This window comes from Pleurodeles waltl, chromosome 1_1, assembly GCF_031143425.1.
Source record: "Pleurodeles waltl isolate 20211129_DDA chromosome 1_1, aPleWal1.hap1.20221129, whole genome shotgun sequence".
NCBI lineage: Eukaryota > Metazoa > Chordata > Amphibia > Caudata > Salamandridae > Pleurodeles > Pleurodeles waltl.
The window spans coordinates 979517600-979541713 of NC_090436.1; the positions used below are offsets into that span (position 1 = coordinate 979517600).

Consider the following 24114-nt stretch of genomic DNA (forward strand, 5'->3'; position numbering starts at 1 on the left):
CTAGGTTGCCTTCAAATGTGTCTTCATCTTTATGGAATATTTGAATCCCAATTTATTGGAATAACCTGTTTGCCCATGACAATTGTAGGTGTGGACGTTGGGTATTCAGTAAATGCTTTCATGTGGTAATAAGCATGATCTGCTCTTCTTTACCTTCAGACCAGACATCGACCCAAACCTCTTCATTTGCTCAAGTACCGGTACAATGTCAGTGTCTGGGTTATTAATATACACTGATGCATCATCAGCGTACATGGATATTAATCTACTGTGAGAATGTTCATTATTAATTGGAGTGCTTTGGAGACCTCTCTAAGTAATAATGTCTCTATTCTGTATCAGGTCCCGTTAGGTTATTTAAATTTAAACCTTAGCTCATTCCTTAGTATCTGTGACACAGAGAAGTTAGGCTTAACTCCAAAGCATAAAGTATATATATAAATCCTACTCCAAAATAGTATATATATCTATCTATCTTCAAGTAGACACGAAACTGACAATAATCTAAGATTTTTTTAAATCACTGCTATTCACTCAAAAAGTTTCTGAACTCACTGATTTTGATTTGTAATGGCTTTCTATGAGCTTTAAACTAGGGCTTTGTGCCAAAGTCAAAGTTACAGGCAACCACGAAGAATTGCCAATCGGAAGCAGGGGCATGGTATGTCACAGTAAAGTCTTTTACCTTTGCACTTAGAATCTTTTCTGGGTTTTGTCCACATCGATGTGGCTCATTGTCAGGGTCCTCCGCAACTTCTGGGGTTGAGTTTGATGTCAGTGGACAGGCGATGTCCAGCAGGCCAGTGGGAGCCTTGGTTCTTAATGGACGTTTGAGGTTACCTTCAAACCAGTAAACATTTTAAGCTGGTGTAATTTGGAGTCAAATGCCCAGGGAGGCCATGACGACGGTGTGGAGCTGAGTAGAGGTTTCATGGTAACCTCTGGTTCTTTTGAAAAAAACATTATCTTTGAGCTCTAGGTTTACAAGTTGCAGTTCTTCTTGGGGGATAGATTACACTCTAGTACCAGCCACGGGTCCAGGACCTAGCAGCATGTCTTGCGGGTTAGGACTTAATCTATCCAAATGCACCAGCGGGGTCCACTGCAAATCCAGTTGTAAATGGTCAGCTGGACTCTTGCAGATAAAGGGGTTTTCTGTTTTTTTGTTCCTGTAGCGTAAAAGGAGGCTAGTCAACTACCCCATGGAGTTCATCACTGGTCACTGGCAGCAGGTCCTGCCCTTGAGGTCACTCTCCATGGCTTTAGAAGCAGTTTTCTTTGTAAAGTCATGCCTTTGGTTAATCAGTTGCAGTCTTTCTTGGTACAGTCTTTCTTTCAGAGATCCACAAGTTCAGCAAGGACAGTCCTTCTTCTGTTCTTTCGGAGTCTTGTAGTGTTCTAAATCTGTGCCACTCTTATGCAGCCTCAGATTTGTGAGCAGAGAGGACTCACTAACCAATGAGGATTAAATTCCCATGGGCTATCTTACACACTCTTGTATCACAGCCTAGGGATTGGTACTAAACAATTCCAAAGAGCATTTCTCAGCACACATCCAAGCTGCTAGAATCTTTTTCTTTCTGTCACGGCGATGGTGACACCCCTGAGGTATCTCCATTATAATGATCAGATCTTCCCGGAAGGCCAGTTCTGCAACAGGTCTTCCCTCTCCAGGAGAGATGCCAGCATGTCTACCTACACAAAGGCGACGGCAGGCTAAAGTGTGACTTGCTGGTGGGTGCTCCTCAGAAGCTCAACATCTAAAGGCACAACATACCCTCCTGGTCATCTTGTCAGCAGGAGGTCACACCTCCTCCAACTAACAGGGCCTTTGCCTTTGCTCTCATTTCCTAGGAGCAATTTACACCTCCTTGCAGAAAGGCAGCAGGCTGTTTTAGGTGAAAATATCTGGGTTTCATCTGAAATAGCTTCTAGAAACTTTAGGCAGAAAAAGCGGTGACCTTACATTGATATTTACCTTCATAGTTACTTAATTCTGATTTTGGCAATAATTTGGATTTAATCTATTAATTTGCTATCTTGAAGTACAACTTTTGGTATTCCCAAATGAAAGTTAGCACTTTGTAAATATAAATATGTAACCCCATGTTAGTCAATGGGAATGCCAGCCTTGCTACAGTGAGAATGACAAATGGTGACTTTTCACTGTTAGGACATGGATTCAACACGCCTTTCTTTTTAGCATCATTCACCCTGCCTTATGGGCACATGATGCCCACATTAGGGATGGCTTATAAATGTTAAAAAGGAAGGTTTTAGGCATAGCAAAAAATGTTATTTTGCCAAATCACACCTGCAGTTTCAAAGCTGCCGGACTAGGCTGTAGAGGCAGGCCTACAGTCATGTTTTCACTTTGTCACTGCACAGGTGGCACAATAATTGCTACAGCTCACTAGTGACATTTAACTCACAGGCACTTGGTACTCTGAGTACCATATGCTAGGGACGTATAGGTAAGTTAAATATGCCACCAGGTATTAGCTAATTGAACATATATTTCAGGGGTCAGAGCACATGCACAGGGGCTGGTCTACATGGTCTAGAGTAAAAAAACCAGCAGCATCATTCCAAAATTTGGAGGTGATTGCACAAAAACTAGTATTTCCTTACACCTATATTGATAGAGAGTCATCCCACTGTTCTATCTCATCTCTGAATAAAGTCGCCACCAGGGGTTCCACAGCCAACGCAAAAAGCATCAGGAATAGAGGACATCCTCGTTGCATACCCCTTTGTACCGCCCACCTTTCAGAGATTACCTTGCCATTACAAACTTAAGCTTTAAATCCACAATATAGCTAATGGATCTGTGTCATGAACACATGCCCAAATTCTATAACCTCAAGCACCCAAAATAAATACTCCCAACTAAGGGTGTTGAATAACTTCTCCATAAAAACAGAGGCCACCAATGCCTGGGATCTACTCAACAGTGGATGGTTCAGTGTGTGGTATAATTTTCTTATGTTTTCTGAGATGCTCCTCCTAGGAATTAATCCTGAATGATCCAGGTGCATTAGATGTTGTAAAACACTCACTAACCTCTTGGTCAGAACGTTTGCCTGATCCTTATAACCAAGGTTTAACTTAGACAAAGGTCTGCATGAGCTGATCTCCATAGCGTTCCTGTGCCGGTTTGGCTGCATGAATGCTTCCCTTGTAAGTAGCAACAAGCCCCTGTCCACATGATATATTTCCAAAAAGTGAGGAGCAACCTTGGTTGCATACGTGTCATAGAATTTTGAGAGTAGGACGTCACTTCCTTGGATTTGACCCTTAGCTCTCACCCTGCTCATGCGTCACCCTTTCCAAGCCAGCAGCCACCAAATAATCCCTTGTGTTGACAGAGGGGGAGGTGGGAGCCATAGGGTAGAAGTTCATATCATATTCCACAAAGCCCTCATTAGTAGCTGTTTGTGTGTGGAGAGTCCACTGAGAGGCACCCAAATAGCAGAAATAATCTAAGTTCTAGTTCATTTTTTACCAGCAATACCAGCATTGCCAGTAGGCACTCCACTTTATCACCCTCCCTTTGCTTCATGGCAACATATCCCTTATGATTATTTTCCCCAACCTGGCCACAGGTTCTCAATATGCTGCTCTAACTGCGAGTGATAGTTGAGAAACTTCACTGTCTCCAATTCCAATTGAAGCAGTCGGTCCTCCAATTTTATGATCTGCTTTTCCAGCTCAGTTCAATCTCCATATACCATCCCATAAAGACCTTAAAAGCTTTCCAGGTAATATAAGGATCACCAATCAATCCTTTATTAAATATGAAAAACTGGTCAATGGAGTCTCCAAAAGCTACTCAATATGGTGCATTCTGCAGGACGATTAGCTGGAGCCTCCATGTCGGAATTCTCAATCTTTCCAATGTTAACTTAAATGGGTTGTGATCAAAATACATCTTGCTCTGATATTATTCACCAACAACAAAAGGTTGCACCTGTGGGTTCCTCACAAACCAATTGATTATAGTGTGTAGTGTATGCACATGGCAGTAATATGAATACTCCCTCTCAAGTCAATGTTTCATCTTCCATACATCAAGCAATATCTACTTTGTCAACCATGCATGAAATGGAGTGATGGTCTGTATTGCTGCGGCACCTTTCAGTGGCGGGAAGGATCTGTTCTACTATAGACTGGTTACACAGTTAAAATCCGCAGCCCACATGGTGAATAATTTGCTGCTCTCGCAAGATTTGGGACATGACCAATTATATAACTTCTAGTTATTGCGTGTTAGTTGCATATACATTTACAAACTATACCTGTTTATGATGATGTCTACCCCCAATATTATATATCTGCCTAAGTAGTCTACAACACTTTCTTCTATCACAAATGCCACATTAGGATTGGCCCATAATAAGGCACCTCTAGCATAGGTGGAACTTTGCGCAGAACATTTGCTACCACTACTTATCCTTTAACGTCAACACTTCCACTTGACTGATGTGACTTTCCTACAAAATCACAAAATCAATCCCTCGTCTTTTTAAATACAAGTATATTCTGTGCCTTGTCACCATATTACTTGACTCTCTAACATTCCAGATGAGTAAGTTATAAAGAACTATCATATTCAAATTGGCATGGTTGGGATTCCATTGCCATGGCCAACTTGTCCAATGAAACTGTGTTATAACACAGCAACTTCAACAACCATTGACTACAGAAGTGTAGCACTGACACCATTTGAACAAAAGACAGCCCCAGGGGAAAATGAGCATTGCTTCACATCCAAGAAGACGCAACCTTCAACCCTGTTGGACTTGGCCCTTCCTGCAGGACCATCCCCAAACCTTTTGCCTTCACTCCTCTTATTTTTGATGAATGTGTTTCTGCTGGCTACACAATAGTGAGCTTAGGTGCACCTGGATGGGTCATCACTGGTAGGATGGAAGGGAAGAGCTAGGCCCAGCCCCACTTACACTTGAACAGGCTGTGTCCTGCTTCCACACAAAGAGCTACACCTGTAGTTAGTCTGGAGCCAGGGCTAGGAAGGCAGGCCATCAGTGCATTTTAAAGGCTGGAATCTAGAAACTTCTCCCCACATCAACGCACAACGGAGTATAAATAGTGGACCATAGGCACCAACTCTTCAGTTCACTCCTGGACCTGTGGATATACTACCAGAAAGAAGGACTGCTGTGTTGCATCAAGGGCTGGCACTCTGCCAGACTGCTGCTCTGAAGGAGTGCTGCCTTGCTGTGCTGACCTGCTGCCCGTCTGTCTGGGTGAGAAGGACTTTACCTGCATCTGTTGAACGCAGGACCTCAAAGTGATTCCAAGGGCTAGTTGGCTGGCCTCTAGATGACAGCCTTAGACAGAAGTCTCCAACAACCTTGAACAGAAAACCTGAACCCTACTATCTGTGAGTCTAATATGCTAAGTGGTACACCACCAGTCCTGGCAAGCAGAACTGACAAATCGCTGCTGAATGGATCGGACCCATCACAAATCCCTGCATCACCTCTCCAGTGTCATCGGAACCACCACTGCTCGACACATCCTTGGCACACGACCATGCTCCCTTCATTGTCTAACATAGTCTGGTTACTATGCTTATTTAGTCACTGGTCATTGGTTTGTGCTACATGTTTTCTAGAGGCAATAGAACCTGCAGTTAAGAAAGACTGCAAAGTCGAAATGGGTTGTTGTTGGCATCGCAATAAACCTACTTTTTGACCTTGAGGCATGCCTTTGATTTATTTCTTGTTGTCCATATAATATTAAACATGGTGCATCCCGTTATACGGGCATCAAAGCAACTGCAGATGTGACAGGAAACCTGTCATGAAAAAAAAAAAATATATATATATATATATATATATATATATATATATATATATATATACATATATATATATATATATATATATATATATAAATATATATATATATATATGTGTGTGTTTATAGAAAATATACAAAAACATAAACTGTCACTGAAGCGATTGTCAGAATGAGGTAATACCACAAGCATGTATTTCCACAAAATACAAAACATTTTTTTATATGTCAGACATTAACCTAGTATTGAAACATTGTTTACCTAAAACATGTGAGATAGTGGACGTAATGATGTAATGTTTTGAATAATCTCAACCAGTGGTAACTACTCAGGGCTGCATCTCAGTTCATCGTTACATTGCAGACTATGCTATCTCAGTTTTGACCCCAACATATGCAAATCAGTCTTGACCCTACTCCAGTCCAGCATGAACAGCCAAGCCAGGTCTTCCCTGAACTGGAAGAGAGGTAACCTAAGACAGGTTTTGCCCTTATTAGGGATCATCAGTGAGATTTAGGTTGGTTCCAATGGCACAGTTTGCACAGGACCCATGTCTGGTAATACCCGGCCCACGTAGGGTGTCACACTGAAGTAGTCAAAAAAGTAATGGATGGAATGCTTGAATTAATGTCAGACAAAGGTGATTAGTCTGGGCTGCATCCCAGTCTGTTGTTATTTTGCACACCATACCCTCTTAATTTGGACCCAACCATATGCAAATCAGTTGTGACTCTACTAAGTCTGCTCCAGTTGAAACAGTCCAACTCAAAATGCCAGACCAAGACCTCCCTGAACGAAAGACCAACACTCTAAGACCAATTTTGCCCTTAGGACGCATTAGTCATGTACAGCTCCATTCTAGGTGCACAGTGTGCACGGGCCCTACGTCTGGGCATACCCATCACTCTTAGGGCGTCGCACTTAAGTATATAAAAGAGTGAAGGATGGAATGCTTGAATTAATCTCAGCCACTGGTAATTACCCTGAGACATATTCCAGTCCATTGTTATTTTGCAGACCATGACCCGCCCATAGGCAAATCAGTCTTGACCATTCACCAATGGGAACAGGCCATCTTCAACTGCCAGGCCAGGTCCCAACTGGTCTTGGGTTATTTGTCTTCCATTTGAGGGAGGACCTGGCCTTGCTATTCATGTTTAGACTGTTCTTATTGAAGCACAGTCAAGATGACTTGCATATGGCTGGGGCTAAACTGATATAGCATGCTGGGCTAAAGAATGATGGGTTATAAGGCTGCCCCAAACAATTGCCGGTGGGTAGATTTATTGCATATATTCATCCCATCACCTTTTGTGTGTTTGATTTGATGGCATAAGTTGCCAAGGGTATGCACAGATGTGAGTGTTTTGCTCGCTGTGCCACTGGAACCAAGCTATACCCAACTGAAGAACCCCAATCAGCGTGAAGCCAGTCTTGGGTTGCATGTGTTCGGGTTTAGAGAGGACTTGGCCTGGCACCTCGGGTTGGACTCTTCTTATTGGAACAGGGTCAAAACTGATTTGCATATGAGTGGGTCCAAACTGAGGGTAATGGTTGCCTAAAGAAATACAGGGTTTAACGCTACGCCCAGCACTTGCCAGTGGTTAGATTCCTCCCATCACCCCCTTTTGTGTGTTTGGTAGAATAGGTAAAGAACATCTACAGAATGTAAACAATACTCTAAGAGCACTACTTGGTTTCTCTTCTTGCCATTACCAAGACCCTTAAGACACGAAGTAGCAAGGGCAGTACCAGGGGTACACCATGGCAAACCATTAGGAGTAGCTGCTGCCTTGACTATTTGACATCCATGAATGTTACCTTTTGCAAATGTCAGACACTTGTTCATATATCTCTGAAATTGTACAATTGACAACGAATAGCACAAGCAGGCTTACTAAGGGAAGGATTCATGGGATGGACACTGTGGCATTTGGTATACCTGGTCTGGCCAAAGGGTGCACTATCACCAGTGATGAAGGCCTCAGCATGCTTCCTCCAAGACGGACCCTGTTTAATCCTGTCATCTTGTCCACTCGAATTACTGACGACGTAGACCAGTCAGAGAACCAAATGTCATCCTCAAACACTGTGATTCCAAAGGGGTGACCTGGAAGAAAGAGACATTGTTTAGCTGTTGCTGATCCAAAGATCTCATTATCATCACACTTATGTAGACGAAGCATTTTTTAAAAACCCTACATGAACACACATGCACATCAACCCACACCTGTGTTATCGCAAACCCACCTTCCCTAGCCTCTAGCAAAGATTTTCACCCACAATTCAGTTAGGGACCTTGTACACTTAGAAATAGATATCAAAAAGTTAATCTTGTTGTTTCAAGGTTTGGCTTTAATTTCAATAACCCAAGAACGGGAACATGTCACCAAAACTTTATGGTATTAATTTATTTTAATTTAATGATGTATAGCTATTGCCTCCACGAGGTCTACAACCCTTTCTTCCTGGCCAACTTGGATACTTATGATCCTCTATCCAAAACGAGCACAGAATAGATTTACTAAAAGCCAGTTCACACTTCACTTAACAGTAGATACATTCTCCAGCACACAAATGAAAGAAAAGTCCGATTCTCACGACAGAAAAATACCTTAAAAAAGAAAAGAGGACAACATACAAATACAGGATACTGAACACAAACGGCCCTGTAGCTATTTCAACCCTGTAAGACCACAAGGCACTGATACCTCTACATGTGCCGTGGATGACCTCCCTGACATTTTGGGACAAAGTGGGTGCGGATGCTGCCAATGACAAGCTGTAATGCTTTGTTATAATTTTCTTATTTTGTTTCTATTAGATTTCCTCCACCAGTCTTATTGTCACATTCAATGATGTCTCTTCAAGTGTTGTCATTGATATCAAAGGTCACGTGACATCACTTCCTAAGGTTGCAAACCATCTTGTATAATAGATGAAGGCTCCCTGGTACTGTGGCTGATAAAATGATTGCAACCTATCCGCACAAAAACTGCTTGAACATCCCAGCTATAAATCTGCTATAAATGCCAGGAAATGACAACATATTTTAGGTAAATAAAGCATGTACTCTTGGATGTATTTCGGGGTTGCAACCTCTGACTTGTCCTTGGCGATCCCTGGCCCTGATTTTTCGACCCCTGGCCTCAAAGGTAAAAAAAACAGAGACAATAACACAGTTGCAATTCGCTGTTCTCGATCTGTAGGACGCCATTGTCCTTGTTTACTGCCTATATTAATATTTTATTATTTACTATTAATGTAAAAAAAAGAGCATCAGGAGCTGGATCTCGACTTCTGCTACAGCTAAGATAAGCAGACAAATATGTTTAAATGTATTTTGTGTGCATGTCTAAGGGTGGGAATTTGTGTGAGGGAGACACAGGGCCTCATTTCCAAGCCCCTTGCACCACTTCTGCATCATATTTTTCTTGGACGCAGTGGCGGTGCTATCAGTGCACCACTCTGTGCCATATTTACAAACTGATGCATTGGGCCCAATGCGTCAGTTTGTAAAGCCCTGCGATACATTATACCTGCTCCAGGTATAATGTATGCAGCGTAGGTGTTTTCACTGCTTTGCTCTACGCCTTCACTGCGTCTAAATGTTACTGCGTGCTCAGACCAGGAGTAAATTTGACACAGGGCTTTTTCCAATGGGACTCTCCTCACATTGCTGGAGTTGTGTTAGTTTAGCAAAGCAACTACAGCAATGTGTCACTTTTGCGCTAACAGATGCATCAGAATTTTGCGATGCATCGAGAAAACAAAAGTCCGCCATGGAGCTCAGAATTGTAAATACACTGCTTCCATAGGGATGTGCATCAGATGCAAGAAATCTGATGCATTGATGATGATGCGCCAGTTTCTTGTAAATTATGCCCACAGTGTGTATGTTTGAGTGTGCTTTTATGTGTGTGTGAGTTTGTGTGTGTATGTGTGTGAGAGAAAGAAAGTGAGTGGGTAAGTGGATGAGAGTCAGTAACGTTTAGTGAGTGTCAACAAGTGATATTGAGCCTTAGTATGTGATTATAAGTAAGAGTGAGTAAGAACGAGTGAGAGTAAGAGTGACTGCAAGTGAGAGTGGATGAATGAGAATGAATGAACTAACAATCAGAGTGAGGGAGTATTGGAGTGAGAGTGAACAACAATGAGTGAGTGTAGTTGTGAGTGAGAATGAGTGAGAGCAACAGTGAGAGCAAGTGATTGTGAGTACATGACAAGGAATGAATGAGAGAGACTAAGTGAATGAGAGTGAGTTTGAATGAATGAAGGAGAATGAGTGAGTAAAGGTTAGAATAAGTGAGAGTGAGCGAGACTGAAGGAGTGACAGTATGAGAGTGTGAGTGAGTGAGTGAAAAACTATGAGTGGGAGAAAAGGGTTACTCATGGCATATAGAAGTAATTAATGGCAAACATCTAGCACAAACATATTGCATATAAATTGTGACATAACATGGGCCTACCACATATGAGGGGCACCCATTGCAAAATGCTGCCCTGGCATAATTGAGATCATTTTGGAAATATAGGAGCACCAAGCAGACATTATGAAAACATTATGAATATTTAATAAGTAATTTCACAGTCTGTGCATTTTTTAGCAAATGTATGTGAAAATTGTGATTTAAGTGCCTTCTATGACCCAGTTGTTTCTAAATGTTTTAGGGAAGAGCCCCCTGGAGCTCTGATAGAAGAGATCTTGTTAACTCGCTTTACTCATTAGCTACCAATCAGAGCAAATGTGACTCTTAACTACAGTCAAAGATCATATCAGCACCCTATTATAGGTGATATCTAAAAATGACATTTGTCTGTGTTGTGATGTTATATTAATCATGCTGTAATTGTGGAACTTCATCAATGTCAATTTTCGTGGAGTCATCAGGATCGGTTCATGTGACATGTTCTGTGAAGAGTTGGGGTCATAGGTCATATAATGTCGCTTCCTGTGATGTGATTATTTTCTCTACCTTTTTTGAGTTAATGGAAATTGTGAGGAATTATACAATCCACTGCAATCATCTCAACAAGCTTTTTGAAAAATGCGCTTAATAACTGCCATAAAACTGTGCAGCCTTGCACATTATCATTTCCAGATGTGCCTGAGTAACCCGTGCACCCATAAAGCTTTGGTTACTCTAAATAATGACAGCCTTCTCTCTTACAGCTTAAACATGTATAATCTCTTCTAAAGCTTCAAATATGTCCCAAAATGTTGTTAGAATAATCATGACATAAAAATCAAATTTTTCACTGCCGGGCGGCATGAAGGGAGAAAAACATTGCTACTTTTCTATGACTATGCATTAGCTCATGCACCCTCATATTTCTAAAATATGAAGGCACACATAGACATAACAATATTGTAAGTGATCTAGAACCCATAAACCTCACCTACTTCATTCTGTGTGATGATTCGGCGACTGGAACCATCCAAGTTGGCAGTTTCTATCACTGATTTCTTGGCGTCGCACCAGTACAGCTTGTCCGTGATGTAGTCAATGGTTATTCCGCTGGGCCAAACCAAGTTGGTGTTGGCTATGACCAGCCTCTCCGATCCCTGTAATGAGGAGCTTTCTATCTGGGGGTGGTACCCAAGGGCAGTCCAGAATATTCGTCTTCAATAAACAAACACATAGAAAAAATAAATGAAGACACTTCGTTCTAACAGTACGCCCTGTACTAGCATGCACTGTACCTTGGTACTGATGATGTACATTAAACGATGTACCAGCACACTTTTACATTTTTAAACCTTTATTTTTCGCATTACCCTGAGAATGCTAGCTAACATTTGTAGTGACTAAGCGGTTCAAATAACATGAGCTCAGTAACAGAGTAGAGTATTCAAAGATGTTCGATGCATTCCTGTCAATGGTTTACCTTGTCAGAAGAAGGGTCCTTTCTCAAGGACAGATCATAGAACATTGACTATTCTAAGTCTGGCTGCATAAGAATTGGAAAGGATGTAAATTCAAATTAATATGTTGATTATCTTTATTGATTGGGGTATACTCAGGCTTTAGTGGTGCCTATAGTGTCTTGACAGCAATTATCCTGGGAAGCCAATGTAGTCACCTATCCTATTTGGATAAATTTACTTTACAGATTTAGGGGAATATTTACTAATAGTTCAAGCAATGTAGCGCAGTGAGCCAAGTTGCTGTGCTGCGTTGTGCTGCATTGCGTTAACGAGAGCGAGCTGAACAGCACCATATTTATCCAAGATATGGCTCTGTTCAGCTCTCTCTATGGCTGGTACACTTGTGGCTGCCTAGCTGTAACAGAGGCACCCATACGCCATGGTGCAAGAGTGCTCGTGTTACAGGCAGAATTTTTTGTGCAGAAAGGTACCCTTTTTTGCACAAAACAACCCTTAGAGCCATATTCCTCTTTCCATTTCCATGTGTGCTGCAAAGTACAGCACACATGGAAAGAGGAAGTACGGAGAAAAGAAGATATTTCTCGTTATGCCTCTTTCAGGTAGGTAAACCATTTCGGTGTAAGCCCAGGTTTGCATTTCTTTGTAAATCTGGGTTTAGGTAAAAATACATAAGTGGATGCATGGGAATGCTCATACTCCACCCATGCAATACCTACCTGACACAAAGTAACGCAAGGCAGCGGTATGCAGTGTCTTGTGTTACTTTGTACTTACTAAACCACGCGAAACCACAAAAACTAACTTTGCATGGCTTAGTAAATGTCAAAATGCATTTTCCATCACGACTGCACCACAAATTGTGACACAAGCCCCACACAAAATCTTAATTAATCTGGGCTTTAATCATTTCAATAAAATTGAATAATTGTACTTCCTAGATCATGCTGGCAATGGTTGATAAGGTTTTAGTGTGTTTTACTTTCTTTGGAAATTTATGATATATGTTTTTAATGTATTTTCATTTTTTGTGTGTATTTTTTATGGTATTTACTTTTAATTTTATTGTTCTGATAGGTGACGCCTTGAAACTTGGTTAACTCCTGGCAACTGTCTGCTCGTCATACAAAAAGTAAGCAAACCATTTGACATATTAAATGATAAAATGCAGACCCAGATGTGAATAGTGTTTTAAAACCACTATATAATTTGCTATCAGTTCTGTGTTATTGGGTGTGTCTACCTTTTAATGATTACTTCCATTGGAGTTGTTCTACCCTGCAACACCATGTTGCCCTTCTTATATATTCCACTCCCTTAATGCCCACCTACGTTTCTGTCCCATGTTAGGTCCTAAGCATTCAGTTTTTCGTTTCCTTTTTATGTCTTGGCTACAGACAACTTGGGCCATCTATCAGTCAGACCTATTGTTTCCAAATAGAGTGAGCTTTGGTCGGTCCCTTGCTCATGATGTTGTCTCTCCCACTTCCCTGCTCCTGATTCAAAGGCGTTGCTCCCTATTTTTTTGTTTGTCCTACCCAGGAGCGTTTCAGTCTAACAATGTTCTGAATAGCCAACATATCCTTCCACTACCGATTTTGCTAGTATTCGGGTGACTCCTTGTTCTTTTACTTTTGGCACTCCATGGGAGTGCATGTGTTTTTTTGCAGTCTCTCTCTGTGTGCGGCTCCCCCTCATACTCTCCCAGCCCCTCCACTAAGCTCATTGGGGAGAACACATGGAATACCTCAGCATCGAAAGCATAGTATACCTAGCCAAGACCCATACAGATGATACCTAGCCAAGAATACATCAGTACCTCCAGAGCTTTAAGGTTGTTAGCAGCAGCGCGTAACTGCTTGAGATGCTAGTGTTCAGTATCTGTATGTTTTTGGAAAATAACATATGCACAAAAAGCTAGCGCACACAGTAGCAGTTTTTTCATACGTATGTTTCACAGAGCTAGGTTGTCTTGTCAAGTGCTCAACTGAGGTTCTTCTAAGGCTATGCCTCTCTTCTTGTAAGGCTGCTATATGGGAGGGTAATGCAGACCCCTGCATAGCAGAGGAGGGCCCAACCATCTAGGGGACCCCAACCCTTTAAGGGAGCCCCATTCAGCCCACAATCAATGAATATCTGTATCTGTGAGATATGAGAGACTCAGAGTCTGTCATGGCAATCTAAAGTGGGGCATGATTCTGCGTTAGGCCACTGGTGCTACAGAAAAGGTGACTGTCTAATCACAGACAAACAGAGGAGAGGCAGAGGATGGAGGGATGAGAGGATGGAAGGTGGAGACAGGCGGAGAAAAGGGGGTCCCTCCTCCATGATAACTCTTTGGACGAGCACTGTGTCTAGTGTATTTTCATGACTCTTGTCACTTTTACATGGACATTAGCATACATGCCAATAGCCCGGAGGAGACTCCCAATTTTTTAAGCAAGAACTGTCTTTGTTTTGGCTGTCTTCCTGCCCCACCCACACCCCATCCCCTATTATTGGTGAATCCTGTCCCTTCTCACATAAAACCTTATTTAGGCTATCTATATATAATGTGAACAGAAAAGGAGCTAAAATGCACCCTTGTCACTCACCCCTTTTCAAGGCAAACTGAGTAGTACATCCCCCTGAAAGCCCATAACAAACAGCAGCTGTAAGCTATAGTGTAAATAGTATAAAAGTGTAACAATGTTTTTATCAAAACCTATGCCCAATATGATAGTCCCATTTTTGAACCTATTTACCCTATCAAAGGCTAAAGCTAGATCCATAAACGCCAAGTGGAGTGAACCAGTGTTTGCCTTGGTGTACTTAGTTATAATCAAGTGAGGGTTCATACATTAACCTTAATGGGATGGTTATGTTCATCCAATAAGCCTCACAACTGTGAGGCACTAACACCCTGAGTCTGTGTATGGTTGGAATTTTAGAAATTGATAAGTAAACCATTGCACAGATTGTAAAAAGAAAGACAAACTACAAGTAGATTAGGAGACCCCGACTTCAATTGCTTAAGACCACACTTTAAACTTAAAGAGGGAAAGAACAAGAGACCCCCTCCTGGATCTACCTGAACTGGAACCAATAGCAGTAATGAAAAATTTCCTGAAACCCTCCAAGAACAAACTATTGGATGTTTTTAAAGTCTACTACAAAATTATGTTTTTCAATTAGGAATCCCATATTCCTAGCCACCCCTGCCACATTCCAACATAAAATATTAAGGGTAACCTGGGCATTAGAATTCCAAGGCCCCATAGTAATAGCAATCCCATCTCTAAAATGAGAACCATGAGACAGTCGTTCATTGTCTGTGAGAGACTCAGTGGACCAAATCTGTTATTAATGGGGAAGCCTGAGAGAGTGACTCCACCAGTTGGCCCGTATGGTTTAAGGAAGGCAATTGGGGAGGCACAGGAGGAATAGAAGGCTTAGTCACAGGCCTGTGAAAACAACCCAAGGGAAACAACTGAAAGTCACTACATGATAAACTTGAACTAAAAAGATATGTCAGCAGTTGTCCCACAATCCTGCCACTATTACAATTCTCAACTATACTATCTCCAGCCATGGTTTTAAGTAACTTGCCAAGCCCATTTAGACTCCGCGCCATAATAACAGACTTTAAAAAGTTCAATTTTTGTCCCTAGTTGCCCCTCAAACCAGTGAATTATTTTATATTTAAGCTGTGTGAATTGTTCAACCTGCCATGGTTTCAGGGGGGCACATTAGTGAGAACAATTACATAAGGCATGGCAACTGGTGGTAAGTCAAGACTCTAGTGGAGAGGACTAAGGTGTCCATCCTTGGCAGCTGGGTAAGAAGACCCTCTACCTGTCTCCACTCCTCCAGGAGATTCCCGTCTAGGCCAGGGACGAGCACACAATATATGTTGCTCCCACCACTTAATTGACACGGCACAGCAGTGGGGTCAACAGTTGCTCTAAGGCCGAGGTCCCAGTGAAGGAGGTTGGCAGGATGGACAGAAGAGGTCTACTTGCCAGCTTCTTGCACAGCGGTTGCATCCTGCAATGCCGAATGACAAGACTCACAGTGTAACCAACTGAGTTGGCTGTAACCAACTGTGGGGGCTTAAGATTTTAATTTAGTAAGTCTAGCATTACACGCTAAAAAGGAGGTAGTAATTCAATTATACAATTTATTTTAAAAAACGGGGATCAGATCCACCACAAATTTTAGTGTCAGTTTAGTGCTTTTAGTCTCGACGATAATGAGTGCTGCTTTCTTTTTTTTTCTGAGGGAGCTTAGAGGATGGTGCTGGGCTGGCTGTGGAAGGTTGATAAATAATGTCTTCAACAAGGTGTCTGCTACCAGTCAAAAGTGACCCTGTGTCAGTGTTAGAACCGTTTGCACCCCCAGCCACGAAGTGCTATGGTCAGTTATGCATTCCGAAGGTTTAGCAGCAAATACACCTAGACCCAGCCCTTCCTTGACTGAAATATTTGCATTAGTGAAAGCACTGACCACAGATATCAAATATATAAAAATCTAAGAGCCACTGCACTGGCGTTTCTGGGCACACCACATAGGAGACAACTTATGCAAGCCCATCCCTCAAGTTATATGTGCTTATTTGATAAGCGACTAAACAATAAGTAGGCAAACGTTGTGGAAGGGTGGCCCAGCCTCCTCCAGGATCCAAGGGGGATGGTCGGGCCCGGCCTTGGCCCAGGCTTTGGCCATGCGCATCCTGTGCTAAGGAACCCGTTTAACAATTAAGAGCACAAGAAAAGGACCGTGTCCTAAAGTCTGCTGCCCCATTACTGCAATTCTGGGACTAGCAGGCAACTTTAGGCCTTCCTTCTTTACCAAGAATGTGAAAAGTATGTTCCTGATAAGTTGCATCAATCATAATGTTTTCACTGTTCAAGTACTATGAAAAACTGTGAATAAATTCTAAATCTAGATTTTATAATCGCATGAAGACCAGCATTCTTGCCTTGCATACAGACTGCTCTGTGCCAAGCTACCCAAGGGTGAGCACAGGTTTTACAGTGAGTGTAATCACCCAACCCTGATGGGGGTGACAAGTTGTGCCTGGCTAGGCCCTCACCTCAGCCAATCAGAATTTGCTGCCTCCAACTTCCACCTTCTTGTTTAAGTAGCTGCACAGAATCAGCAAATGGAGAAGGAGCCTGTAAGAATAAAGGAATGACCAGCCTAGCTGGTTAACAACTGTCTGGAGTTTAGAGACTCCTGGCTTGTATTCTGGACTTTGAGAGGTCTCTCCAGGCCTGGATGCACCAGTTCTCTGCCCCTCTCTCAGCACCAACTGAGGGTGAACTTGCTGGGGACACTGAAGGATGGGGGTCCCCTAGATGTCTGGGGACCAGCTCAGCACCATTGGAGGGTGGATTTTAAGGGACCCCGAAGGAGGGGGTCTGCTAAATTTTTGTAGAGCTGGTCGTACTGTATGTGCCACTGGAGTGGGTACTCTAAACTTTTGAAGGTCTGGGTGGCTGAAGAGTGCAGGCAAGGAGAGTAGTCTGCCACTGCAATGGGAACGTACCTTCACCTCCTGAGGAATGGACAGATATTCTGCATCGAGCACGCACATCTGCTTGTAGTGTTTCTGGTAAGGAAACTTTAATCAAATTTGTGCACTACTACTATCATACAACTGCTAGATCAATAAAATGGAAGCCAGACGGGGAGGATGGCTGTTGGTGGCAGTGCAGTCATCTAGGCACACTGACACATCCGCTGGCACTGCCTCAAGCTTCAACAATACTGGGCAGAAGTTTTAGCCCGCATTGTTGGAACCTACAGCACTGACATACCCAGCTTCCCTAGTTACACCCTGCTTGGCGGCCTAATGCACTGACTCACCCCTTTTGCTCTGCGAGGGGCCGAGCTACTACCTTTGCCCTCTAATAGCCAAGCAGGTTATACTGTCTAAATGGGGAACCAGTGGCCTCCCGACAAGACTGGAATGGCTGCATAAACTCTGGGGAGTCCTGGGAATGGAGAGGTTAAAGGCAATAGTGGACCACAAACTGCCACAGTTTTATAAAAATGTGGGGACAGTGTATTAGATTCCTATCCCATGAATTCAGGAAACTTTCATGTCTGGCATGCCTACGAGTCCTCCGCCTAACGCAGGTGCCACATGACATTGACTCAAGAGAAAGGGCGATGCCCTAGCGGATATTACTTCCTCACAACGTGCACATTTTGCATAATATAATATCGTAAGTTGTCGAGCAGACCCTTAATTACTTCCCATTGCTTTTCTCCTCACTCTCCCCCTCCTACGCTCTTCCTGACTATCTACCTCCATTTCTCTCTGTTGACTATTCATTACCCTGACTGTACCTCACCAGCCTATGTATGTAAGTGGCTTGTTATTCAATGTTCTTTTCTGAAAACAATAAAACACATCTATCCATAAATAGTTATTCCTTACGCTTCAAAAGCCGTTGTATATATTCATAATGATTTTTTTTTCAGTGGTTTATCAAACGTAAGAAATCCTTAATTTTATATTCCTACATGATCAAGTCCAAACACAAATTATCAATTGATTTAGCAGGACCGAGGGGAAGTGAAAATATAAAAGAGAAATGTGCAAAATTAGCGAAATAGTATTCTTTTAAGTTCAGCAATGCCAGGCCACCGTCTTTTATTGGACTATACAAAGTGCTCAGTGCATTCTGTGGTGTTTTATTAGCCCAGGTAAAAGTAGAAAACAACCCCTCAACTTCCTTTAAAAACGTTATCTGCAAGGCACAGGGTAGAGCAGCAAATAAAAATGTGAACAGAGGCAGTATAGGCATGCGAATCGACGTAACTCTGCCCATTATGGAAATCGGCAGTCCTGTCTACCTGGAAAAAAGAGCCTTAATTTTCTTAATAAGGGTTAGGGTAGATAATTAAATGAAAATAAATCATCTATTTCCTCCGTGGTATAAATGCCCAGATATGTCTTGGGCCTTGAATTCACCAGCGGAGAAAGCTCTATTGCTAAAAAACCAGTCGCACAATTGCATAGGAGAAACTCTGTTTTTAGCCTTTTTATACCCACCTGCGGACTGAAATTCCTGGAAAATGTCAAACACTCTCTGTTCGGTGGCCGTAGAGCATTTTAAAATTAGAGTGACATCATCTGTATATAGTTTGATCTTTGTGATGCCCCCTAAAGGTTGTTCTGCACACTCGTCATTTGTAATGGTAGTCGCCAAAGGTTCAATAAAGAGCTCAAACAGGATGGACTAAGGAAGACACACCTGTCAGGTACCATACTTTATGTTACAGGTGCCGATTTTGACGGTGGTTTTAATTCACCACGCCGTAGACCCCTCATACATTTTAGAAATCACCTTGGTAAAATTCGTAGAAAACTCAAACTTCTCAAGGATGAAAAACAGGCTTTCCAGCTAACCAACCCAAAGACCTCCTTGGCGCCTAATAAAGATATTTGTGCCGGAATAGTTTTTTGTTTAAAATAATCTAAAGCCTGAACCAGAAAATTTGTGTTCCTTGATAGCTGCCTACCTAGAATAAACCCTCACTGATCTGCGTGAATAAGAGCCCCTACTACTTTATGCTTTTGGTTGGCCAGTATCTTCATGACTGTTTTATAGCCTGTATTGAGGAGACTAATGGGCTGATACAAATTGATGTTCTCCGGCTATTTATCCTTTTTCAGAAAGCTCACCATAATAGCCGTGTTAAAAGATGGAGGAATTTTACCCTCCTTCAGAATGGGGTTGGCAAGTTGCACTATTTTAGATGCTAGCAAAGAGGGATATTTTTTATGAACTGTGGCTGGAAGGCCGTCTTCTTCACATGTCTTCTCAGTGGGTAAAGACTTAATGACCTCCACCACCTCCTCTGCAGCAAATGCAGCTGTTAAACCCTGTATTTGACTTTATTTTAGCCTGGGGATAGGAAGGTTTACCCGAAAACGTCTAACATTTTCAACATATGTCTTGTGCATAATGCTATATATCAGTTCATTGTGTTTTTGAAACTCTGCCTAGATCTGCCCTGGATCTGTGATCTGAGTCTTGGTCTCCTCAGTCTGAGCCCTCTTTCCTCCGGTCTGCCAGGCCAGAAACCTCCCCATATATTTGCTCTCTTTGTATACCTTTTGTTGGTAGGCACTATTAGCAGTGTGGTCTCTGTTATAATAATAATCCTGCAATAGCTGTTTCGCTTTCCTAACCTCTTGTTGATTATTGATGTTATGCCACAAAGCTTTTGCATTACCCTCCTTCAGGCCTTGCTCTTAGTCCTCCTTCTTGCCAAGCATTTCCTTTCCGCTGTGCTCTTCAATGTTATATGGGACTGTATGGATGACTTAAAAGCTTTCCATACCTTTTCTAAACTAGCTGTATACTGATTGACCTCAAAGTAAAGATCATTCTCAATTTCTCAATCTCTTTAGTCCAGACCTCGTCCTCTAGCTTAACCCTACTAAGTGCCCACCTAAAACCTGGTTTGTCTGGCTGCATCCCTAAAACTGACACAATGATTAGGGAGTGGTCTGAAACCCTCTAGGTACATGAATATAATCCCCTACACACACATTCTGAGAATGCAGAAAAAAGACCAGCCTTGCTGCTAACTTATACCGTTCAGAAGCACAAGTGAATTCACACCTGGCTGGATATTTGTCTCTCCAACCATCCATCAAACTCAAAACTTTCAAGTAATCAAATATAAGTTTGGTGGACTACGGTTTGTTCTGCCTTCATGTACTTGTAGATTAATTTAGTGTCGGATTCAGTAGAAGGTTAAAATCTCCGCCCAGAATTAATCTACCCAGAATCACTGTAAAAACCTGGAAGAGATCTGACAACGGAGCTGGATCGTCCAATGTAGGGGCATAGGTTGTGGTGACTGTGACTTGAGCATTGTTTATAATTCCACTTACCAAATCCCACCTCCCCTCTTTGTCAGTCTGGAAAGAGCTTATGTGATATTTCAGGAATTTATTCATATGTGTAGCCACTCTCCTATAGGCCACTTTGGCACTGGATAAACAAGCAAATCTGGCCCAATTTCTAAAACTGGTAGGGCACGGCATATCCACTTCCCTAAAGTGAATCTCCTGAAGCCACACAAAATCAGTGGAATGGCTTATTATCCAGTCTTCAGATGACCAACACTTACGCCTATTGTTTAGGCCACTGGCATTGTAAAACATTATTTGCAAACCATTTGTTTGCACCTTTATGCTAGGATGATGTATCTTTGGATAGCAAGGGGGTCTCTCATTGTCTCTCATTGCAAATGCCAACTGCCATCGAAAATATGTAGATTCACCGAAGATTACAGAACACAAAAAATACTTCGCTAAAGCGGCAGAGCCACTACGCGTCATCTGGCAAAGTGCAATGTGCAAATACACTTTGTTATTAAAAATAGTCAGTCACCCTGACCCAACCAGTAAAAGGACCTCTACCATCATTCGTATCCGCTCTCAATAAGATACAAAGTGTCATTGGACAAAGCGCAATGTGCTAAGTGCAGAGGATATAAAGTACTTAGAACTCCCTCTCTCCCCGGCCCATTCATAGCCAGAAGAGAGATCTAAGGCATAGACCCAGTGGATACGCTCATCAAGAGACTAAGCTGTAGAAGTGTCAATTTACTCATGTTACATCTTTTCTTCTCCTCCAATATCACCACCACCTTCAAGGCAAGGGAACCCCAACCCCGTCCTCATTAAACAAAGTGCATATGCCAAAGGGGTAGATTGTTAAAAAGGATTAAAGTGCTTAATGGGCCTGTACCACAGAAGGGCCTTAGATGTCTGTACTTGCACATAAGCTCGAGGATCTCTCTGATTGATCTGGCAAATCAACGACCACTTGTGGGCTCTGACTACCACAGTATGTTATGGAGCCATCTGGATCCTCACCTCTCTTGCAGAATACTGAACCATCATCTTCACTTATGTGTGCTGATTCTACCATACCCTTGGCGCTTTCAGTAGGCAGCTGCAACGCCCCAGTTATTACGCCTGCTCACCCTATATCAGCATGGGGCCACTTGTTTTACCCTTGGCCTCTAGAACAGGGGAGAAAGAGTCTCGTCCTCTCTGGCCCTTGCCAATTTGCCAATAGTCTCTCCGGAGGCTTTCCGTCAAACTTCCTTCGGCTTAGTTTGACCTACTAATGCTAAGGTCTCTCAGGCCTACTCCCATCAAGCGTGTGCCTTTCCCACTCCTATTAGTCGTAATGCCTCCTATGCAGTCTGTACCGGATGTGCCACGGGGCTAGGCATAACTGTGCAGCTTTTTTTCAAGTGATTAAGGCTGACTGGGCTGAGTGTTCCTCTCCCACGGTCAGAGCCCCATGGCATCTGCATCCTCACTCATCTGCAGCTTTGGCGTGGGAGAGGGGCAAGAGAAGCAGCATGCAGCATGTTACGAGGGCCGCCTACACTCCATCACTAACTATTCTTATGCAGAGCTTGATTATTCTCATTCTTTCCTCTATATCTCTGCCCTGCAGGTTACTCAGGCAGTCAAGGTTTTTCCCATTTAAATAATGTTTTCAAAATATAACATAAACTAAATGACTGCTTTGCTTAAAGGTTTGTTCAGTTTCAAAAATCTCTAAAGATTTGGACATGTAATGTGTCTTCTTGTACCAATCAGATTGCACAAATTACCCTGGAAAGAATTTGTGGTGATTCTAAATTCTCCAGTATTAGTCTGAGATTATTTCACAGATTCATAAACACACCCAAATGGAACTTTAAAGGGCAAAGGAAGGCTGGCTGCGTAAGGTTCGGGAAAACATGAGCATGGGGAGCAGAAATACAAGAAGAGAGAAGAGTATGTTATTGTGTATATGTAATGATCACAGGAATGCGCATGGAATATTTTACTACCAGAACATCCAGATTTTATTACAGTTGTGCCAAAATATCACTGCCAAAATATAAAGTACGACAATAAGTAAGAATATAACGCTATATATAGATGTACTGTTTTTAACTCCACACACATGAATGTAGACGATATACATTAAACTTCAAGGTATGTCGATGTGGAGTTAAGAATAGGAAATCTATACTTACCTATAAACGCCTACCTTTATGATAAAGTGATAACTAATATTTTCGTATGTTGATATTTGTGTCCTCAATGTTCTGACCTACAGCCTAACCAATACTGCAGTAAGATAGCACATTGGTTTAATGTTCCCGATGCAGAGCTTTGTAAGTAGACATTGAAGAATTAGCTATTCTGTTGTGCAGCGCAGGGATATGGAGAACAGCGCGACCAATGAATACTCAGACACGTAGTTGCTCTTGACCTCGGGCTACGGGTCCCCAGGCCTTTTATGAACTATCCCCTCCCATGTCATTGACATTACCATCATGTCCAGATGAGGCAGGGTAAATCACAAAACCGCCCTCTCGTGGAACCCCAAATGTGCGAGTCCCACTGCAAACATAACATACCCCCTTTACCCTGGAGAAAATCAAAACAGAAACCAAACAAACGCCAAGACAAAACATGAACACAAAAACTCTGGTCCGTGGCCTCCACATGCCGGGTCCGTGAGGGTGCAGTCATTTCCCACCTGGTTGACAGAGATAGTCAAATGTGCAGGACAGCAGTCAGCCTAATAGAAATTCTTTCAATCTTGTAAACGTTACAGGATTCGGACGTTGAATATATCTGTCGGTGCCTTGTCTATGGGACCTAGGGCCCTCCTCTGCCGTTTCCCTCGCTTCACGAGTTGTCGTGTTAATCAGTCCTATTCTGTTCAGGTATTACTCTTGTTTGGGAGTGGCTCTCTACTTCCCCTTGTGAAGGATGATGTGGTATTGACACTTCATCATCTCGGTCCCGGGCACTGTCCTCTTCCTCTTCACGCTGACACTCTGTTTTGGCGTCATCAGTGTTCTCCTTTCCAAAGTCAGGCTGCTGGTATGGCTTGACAAATAAGATGTTCCTCATGATGAAGTCAGCGCCTTTGTGAGCCGGTATCATAATTCCTTAGATGGCACTTACCCATGGTTCCTTCTCAAACAGAAACATGAATTTACTCCTGGCCTGTCGATTCTTCACTAGGACGAAGTCACTAATCTCAATCTCATGCTGTTTGGCTTGTCTTTGCCTTGATATACTATCATGTGGACTTTTACGCCTTGGTGGGTCCTCAGCAGCCTGGTCCGTGATTTCAGAGGACTTGCTCACATGAAGAATAGTGTCTCCTACCATCCTATTCATGCACAATGTAGTGGGAGGTATTGCAGTGGTGGCATGAGTAGTAAGGGGGTATTCACGGAGAAAAGCATAGAGAGAGCAATCTATGCTCTGATTGTTGGCAAAAGTGATTCTTAGGACTTTGTTTAGAGTTCACATGAAGCAATAGGGAGTGATTTTTCTGTGAGTGACACCCCTAGATGCCAGGTA

The 24114-nt window shown here is 42.4% G+C and overlaps 1 protein-coding gene across 4 annotated transcripts in view; it reads right to left on the reverse strand.

The window, feature by feature from the left end:
• Window positions 1-24114, reverse strand: part of EGF (epidermal growth factor) — a 508423-nt gene that overhangs the window by 160446 nt on the left and 323863 nt on the right. For all 4 annotated transcript variants that reach the window (XM_069230246.1, XM_069230245.1, XM_069230248.1 and 1 more), the window contains exons 13-14: window positions 11225-11448; window positions 7767-7934 (exon numbers count right to left, since the gene is read on the reverse strand). In XM_069230246.1, coding sequence (XP_069086347.1) covers window positions 7767-7934; window positions 11225-11448 — 392 coding nt within the window. The remainder of the gene's footprint in view (window positions 1-7766; window positions 7935-11224; window positions 11449-24114) is intronic.